The sequence below is a fragment of the Pygoscelis adeliae genome, unplaced genomic scaffold (assembly GCF_000699105.1).
Source record: "Pygoscelis adeliae isolate BGI_AS28 unplaced genomic scaffold, ASM69910v1 Scaffold649, whole genome shotgun sequence".
NCBI classification, from domain to species: domain Eukaryota; kingdom Metazoa; phylum Chordata; class Aves; order Sphenisciformes; family Spheniscidae; genus Pygoscelis; species Pygoscelis adeliae.
Window position 1 is genome coordinate 150,567 of NW_008825606.1, and position 7,380 is coordinate 157,946.

Sequence of the window (7,380 nt, forward strand, 5' to 3'; positions counted from 1 at the left end):
TGGTATCATCATCACAATTGTTGAGCTCTATACAATCGAAACACTCCCTAACATACAGAGCCACCCCGCCGCCTCTCCTTCCTCGCCTGTCCCTTCTGAAGAGTTTATAGCCATCCATTGCAGCACTCCAATCATGAGAGTCACCCCACCATGTTTCTGTGATGGTGACTAAGTCATATCTCTCCCGCTGCACAATGGCTTCCAGCTCCTCCTGTTTGCTGCCCAGATCTTAAAGGTGGCCAGGGAAATAGCACGTGTGTGTGTGTGTGTGTGTGTGTGTGTACACTAAAGCTTTTCCCTAAGTTCAAGTCTCTGTACTATTTGTTTTTCTTTCTCTTTTAGCTGTGAATCTAAAGAGCAATAAGGTAAAACAGCTCCAGAGCCATAACTCCCCGAGTTTGTTCCTGTCACAATTTGGTTTTCATTTTCCCACAGGATGGATATATTGACTTCATGGAATATGTGGCTGCCCTCAGCCTTGTTCTCCGTGGGAAGATGGAGCAGAAATTGCGGTGGTATTTCAAGCTCTATGATGTAGATGGCAACGGCTGCATTGATCGACATGAATTGCTCAACATCATTAAGGTGAGTTCTTTCCTCTTTCCTTAAAGACAAATTCCACCACACAAGTAAGACTTTCGCTATTCCCCATATGGATGATCATGGATGAGACCTTCTTTAACAGCATTCTTTCTTTTAGCAGAATAACCCGCAATCTCATAGTCCAGTAAGCAGACTTGATAGACTCTTCTTTACCACCGCAGCATATGTTACAGCATAGCTAACTCCGTAAAATTGTTTTAGCTGCCTAGGACCTAAATTGCACTTTCCAAGATTTCAGACTCCGTGACTGTCTGTTGCAGTCTCTGCAATGTGTCCTTCATATGTCCTTTTCCCCACGCGAATAGTAGTTGGAGAGTTACTCCCAGTTTGCTTTTTAGAACCAGCTCCTAAATGTCAATGTAATAAAACATTTCTGACTCTGGCAAATAGTTTGAAGAAGAATGACTGTCAATGGAGAAGATTGTATGCAAATAGCTATTGTGGAAGGTGTGGGAATTACAGGCATAAATGTGACTTTATGAATATCTCAGTGAATTATGCTGGAAGTTCAGATTATTCTATAGAGACTGGGAAACTATGCAGGAAAAAAGATGCAGGAAAGATTCAATGACCCTAAATAATTTACATTTCTGAATAAGAAAGGTCAGAAAATTGATTTGATAAAGATTTGAAGCCTGAGTTGTCCACAAATAAAACCACTAATAAGATGTTAGTAATGCATTCTCATCTGGATATGAATTTTAGTGCTGGGCATTGAAGAGACCAAACCAAATCAATAACTGTAATAATATGCAGTCTCCTACTAGTAACTTGCAATAGACATAGTCAGACATCACAGTACAGATAGTAATTGTATAACACAGAGCTCACGAGAAACAAGTCCTGTGGGCGATAATTGGTGGCAACCAATTTACTGCTCTTTTAATTTTGTGGGTGTAGTTCAGTGTCTTTTTTGGCAGCCTTAAGAAGTAGCTGAGGTGATACTTAGTTTTAGTAAAATGGCATTTGAAAAAGAATGAAGAAACTTACCAAATATCAGAAGGTAAAACCTAGAAAATGAATAGTCTTAGAATCAATATGAAGCCTCTGGAATCACATATTTCATGGACATCCCTAAAAAAAGGAAACAATTGGGCATGGAAAGAAAAGAGAACCCTGCACTATATGGTTATGAATAACCATAATCATAGTAAACAGTAGTGAATAATGCTTAAACTTTCTCAAGCTGAAAATGAATTTCCAGTGAGCTTTAGGGAGACGCAGGACACACAGGAAGCAGTATATCAATGGAAATAGGGAAAGTAAGAATAGAAATAAATGACCATGGCATATAACAAAGGAATTTCATAATGTCAAATGCAGAGGGTGTTTGACAGTGTTTATTGGGCTTGGTGGACCATAGGGTAATAGAAAGTAGATCAATTAGGTGGATCCTGATTCTGCCATTTCTGCAGTGCTTAATCTCTACCTAAGCAGATTTAGGGTGATTCTCTGGGTTTCACTGCTCATTCCATGCTCCAGAACCATGTTCCCTTTGCACCCTTCAGTGCCAACCATAAGGCCTGATGATTTCTGCTGTTTTCCTATGATGCTGGTTCATTTGTATGGGGAAGGTACCAGGCATGACTGCCTTGTTCTCAGTCTATGCTGACAGGCTGCAGTGGAATCAGTCTATCATTTAAGGAGCCATTAGGCAGCTTCCTATTCTTGCTCTTTTCTTTTAGGCTATTCGAGCTATTAATGGTGGTGACCATGAAACTAGTGCAGAAGAGTTCACCAACCGAGTCTTCAACAAAATTGATGTGAATGGAGATGGTAAGATTCCTGTCTTTGTCATCCAACTCAGTGGGTCTCTGTGCTACATGTGCTACATCTTCACTGCTACATCCATGTCTTCCTTTCTTGATTGAACTTTATGCCTCTTCATTTTATATTTGCTTGTTATATGATTTCTCATGCAGTAATGCGTTCTCCATGAATTTTGCTAAGGCATTTTTCTCCTTGCATCGTACATAATCAGTATGACAGGATTTGTTCTCTGTACTAAGTCTCAGCTGTGTTCTGTCCACTTAAGTTTGGTAGTGGGGTTTTGGAGTGGCATTATTTTTGCCTTTTTCTATGTTGCTGTGTAGCTTATGTCAGAGTTAGAAGTGGGAAATATTAACAGATGGTCCCAGCTGCTCCTAAATATTTCAGTAGCAGGGAAAGGAAGAACTGGAATTTAATGTTGAAGTTCAGAGTTTCTTCACTGGGTCTGCTGCAGGCAGTACAGCAAGCACATGAAGTGCTATGCACCAGTCAGTCAAAAGTTGGTCAACACCACTGTAGTCGCTGTATGTCCCTGACAGGTATTTCTTTCCTTGCTACTTCATGTGCTTATTACCTACTGACATGCTCTTTTGTTATTCCGGAAGAACTCTGCCGAACTGCTTCCATGCACAAGGGCTTTTTGGCCTAGAACAGAAAACCCATTTCTGCCTGTCACAGCTTCCTTCTGTCACTTCTTTTAAACATGAAAACCAGCAAGTATGGGGCAGGCTAGGACTATGACAGGTTAGGCCAAATAGGAGGTGGCTAATCTAGCCTTATTTGTAGGAAGCTATGATCCCACTCCTTAGCTACACACTTCCTCTATTTTTTCTTATGTACCTTTTTCCTTGTGTGGGGAAAAAAAAAGGAAGCTGGAGTTGCCTGGATATCGGGGAAGTTTCACATAAGCTTAAAAAGACTCTCTGAGGCCTCTTAGTGCTTTAGAACAGTGAATATATAGTAAGTGGTCTCTAAAGTTAGATTACTGCACTCCTTTTGCTGTTCAAATGTGGATTGGCATGATTCTGATGCCTTCTGTCTGTGTCTGATACAGGTGAACTTTCTCTGGATGAATTTGTGGAGGGAGCAAAGAAAGACGAGGAGTTCATGGAGGTTATGATGAAAAGTGTGGACCTGTCACACATTGTGGCCATGATCAACAACCGTCGGCATAGTGTATAAATCAAGCTGGGAGGAAACGCTGTGCCAATAGACAGAAGGGTGTACACACACCAGAAAGGAGAGACAGCTTTTTTTAAAACAAACAAAATTTCCATAAAACGCATATGGAAGTAGGAACAGAAAGACACTGCTATCTTTGTATCTGAGTGCATGTTCCTGTACAAATATTGAAGCTCAGCCACATACATGCAGGGCAGGTTCAGAAAAACTGGATCTGGGTGTCAGTATTTGACTTGACTTCCTAAAATTTAAAGGCCAAGTTTCAGGGCACAAATTTTCTCCTTATTCTGTGTCCCAGAATGTCACTTTGCAATGGACTAAAAGTAACACTAAGTTTGTGAAGAGCACTAGCAGAACTGGATGACAGAGTGTGGAGAATTTCTGACGTGTACAAAAGATGAGCTTCAAACTGTTATCAATGTAGAGAACTATCAAAAGAATGTAACTTCCACTGTTCTGGTCATGGTATTAGATCATAAACACCACCATGTTTGTCTGTACCAGATGTGCTTGGATTTGGTAGTCTCTACAGAAGTAGCTTTTTTCATAAGATGTCAAGAGCTGAAAGAAAAATCAGTCTTTAAGGCTGACTGATAGTGACAAATCTGTTCCCAGCTGCACTGTCAGTAATGCTGCTGTTTGCAGCCTTCTGTGATCAAAGAACTCTTTACCAAACAAGTCAACAGTTTAGGAGCAGTTTCTGTAACCAGAGAAAATATGCTACTCAGTTTCCCAAAGCAGAAGATTACCTGAGAGATTGAATCTTTTTTACACTTGTTGTCCTACTACTCTCCTCTCATACAACTGAATAAATGAAGTATGTGAAGATGATCCTAATATTGTTGCTTCACACATCCTTTATTGGTCTTTCTTTCTATTCTTGGAGAGAAAGCCTAAGAAGCAAAAGAAACAACTCAGCAAGGTGACTTGTGAATTCTGCTGTTCATGTGAATACTGGAGTGAAGTTGATACTTTAGATCAGTGCTGCCACAAATGACTCTGTCTTTGTACCCAATGGGAAGAGTGATGTAGCACTGAGCAAACTGTGTCTTGTTCACTAACGTTAGGTAAGGTCACAATCAGAAGCTCCTTTGAATCTGGAGAGAGAACCAGAAGGTAAGAAGAATGCAGGAGAAGTTCAGCAGAGTGCCTATGCCATAGTCAGGCATGTTTTTCCTGTGCAGGAGGAAGAACTTGCAGACCTGTAACAAGAAGACTTTAGAGTGGATTTAATCTTGCTTATATTTAAGCTTCTGTGATGTACATGTGTATACTGAACAAAGTGTCTAGGCTTTCATCTAAATCAAGGGAGATTTAGTCAGTATTGTCACTGGAGCTTGAGAGAGAGAGAGAGAGAGTGATCATATTTAGAGTAGGCATCAACATTTTGCCAGGCGGGCTCATACTCCGGGTCCCACTGGCATGTATATGTCTGCAGTCTTAGACCTTCCAAGAGGAATCACAACCTGGGTATTGGCTAACATTGCTCAGTTCTCCAGAGGATTATTATGAGCATATGCTGTTGGACTCTGCTGTCCCTTTGGACTGACAAAGGCAGAGTGTTTTGTTCAAGACTGTTGAACCTGTCCTGTACCTGTTACAAGTCCTCAGTCTCCTGCAGTTTCATGGGTCAGTTACATGTAAAACTGCATTTTTATCATCTGACATACAGAAAAAAACTTATTTTTCATTCTTAGGAAAGTAAAGAATTTTTGTAAGTGCAGCTGACGTATTAAAGAAATCACCAAGAACTTGTAGCTGCCAGCAGTGTTGCAGCAGGCTGCTATACACAGTATACAGAATCTTCTTGATGTACATAAAGGAGAAGGGCATGTACACAATACATTCTTAAGAATAATCCTGAATATTTGTAAGCAGAGTTTAATTTTTTTTTTAATAGACGTTATAGAAAACTGGTTCTTCCTTAGCTGTCATTGCTGATGATGCTGGAACATTTCCCAGCTAAGATGCAGTTATGACATTTGTAATAGACAAAAAAACCCCAAACCGCATCATGCTATCACTACACTAAGTTGCAGGTGTGTGTTTTGTTCTTAATGTTTCTGTTCTTCTGTTACTGAATGACTTCACTCGTTTTGGCTCTGCAGCCAGTGTGTTCTTTGAGAGACCAATCCAGCAGTATATGAGCCTTTGTCAGAAGCTATGGGAAGGGAGACTGGGGAGAGACTGAGGAAATCTCTGTAAAGGGGAGATAATTGTTTTCTGACCTACTTGGCTTTCTTTGTACAGTTAAGATTAAAAAAATGTACAATAAACATATCTTGGAACTTTTCCCTTTGATAGAAGAATAGAAGAATTAGGAGGAGGAGGATAGAATCTAGAGCTATGGTTTGGATTCAGCACATTAGGGTTTTCAAATATCTCCAAGGATGGGAACTCCACAATTTCTCTGGGTTAGGGTGATGGTTTGGAGTTAGGAGTTTAGGATTAGGGAATATGGTTAGGATGCTAAGTGTTGAAGTTATCATTTGGGATTGGGTCAAGGGTTACGGTTTAGGTTGGGGTTAGAATTAGGGGGTTGGGTTTTGACGGGCTCAGGTTTGGGATTTGGGTTAATGTTGGTAGTTTAAGGGTTAGGAATTAAAGTTCAGATTAGGGTTTAGAGGTTTGGGTTGGGGGATAGGGGTTAGATTTAGGATTAGGATTGAGAGAGGGTTAGAATTTGAAGTTTGGGGTACAGTTAAGGGTCAGGTTCATCATTCAACTTCATGGGTTAGGGCTAGAGGCAGAGAGGGCTCTGGAAGCTGTTTGCAGGAGCTGTCCCAGCACTGGCTGGGACTGCAGAGTCACACCATGGAACTGGTGGTGCTGGCGCAGTTCCTGAACATCCTGTCCCAGAAGGTGCAGTGCTGGGTATGGTAATGCAGTCCTGGGAACTGCACCAAGGCTGTGGCCCTGGCCAAGGACCAGGTTCTGGCATGTAGGAGCTGCAGATGGGCAGATATTTATGTGGTAAAGGTGGGAGATGAGGCCTCCTGCACTTGTCATGGTTTGGGGACTTGCCCTGTGATTGTGGGTGTGTAGAGTGAGGGTATGTCCCATGGGCCTTTGAAATCCTTTTGCCTGTGTCCCCTTCCTCAGGCCACCATGTGGGTGATGGTGGAAGGACCCAGCATGGAGATGTCACATCCTCAGGGGGCATTTAAAAACCCTGCCTAACCCCAACACCCAGGACACGGTGGAAATGGGCTTAAAAAATGCCTTCAAATCAAAATCTAGACCTTCAGCTCAGATTTCTCCTCCCTAACTCTGAGCATTGAACAGATTTCCTGTCATCCTGGTCAGGAGAGTTCCTCCACTAGCAGGGATGGGCTGGGAGAAGGCACCTGGGAAACATCCAGACTATAGTCAGGAAGCAGGGAGGAATGCAGCTGCCAAAACAGCGGGGACCTTAATTAGCTGTCTGATCATCCTCTATCTCTCCTACAGACTCGGAGGGGGTCTGTCCATGATGTTCATTGCAATGTCATAGCATTGCAATTCATAGCATTGCATGGGGTTGTTGTGATGCAAGTGCAGGACCCGGCACTTGGCCTTGTTCAATCTCATACAATTGGCCTTGGCCCATTGATCCAGCCTGTCCAGGTCCCTCTGCAGAGCCTTCCTACCCTCGAGCAGATCAACACTCCCGCCCAACTTGGTGTCGTCTGCAAACTTACTGAGGGTGCACTCGATCGCCTCATCCAGATCATTGATAAAGATATTAAACAGAACTGGGCCCAACACTGAGCCCTGGGGAACACCGCTCGTGACCGGCCGCCAACTGGATTGAACTCCATTCACCACAACTCTCTGGGCCCGGCC

General features: G+C 42.3%; 1 protein-coding gene across 1 annotated transcript in view; it reads left to right on the forward strand.

Moving 5' to 3' along the window:
• The window catches only part of LOC103924102 (guanylyl cyclase-activating protein 1-like), a 9,097-nt gene extending 5,542 nt beyond the window's left edge, over window positions 1-3,555 (forward strand). The window contains exons 2-4 of the mRNA XM_009332564.1: window positions 436-585; window positions 2,289-2,379; window positions 3,428-3,555. Coding sequence (XP_009330839.1) covers window positions 436-585; window positions 2,289-2,379; window positions 3,428-3,555 — 369 coding nt within the window. The remainder of the gene's footprint in view (window positions 1-435; window positions 586-2,288; window positions 2,380-3,427) is intronic.
• The last annotated feature ends 3,825 nt before the right edge of the window (window positions 3,556-7,380 follow it).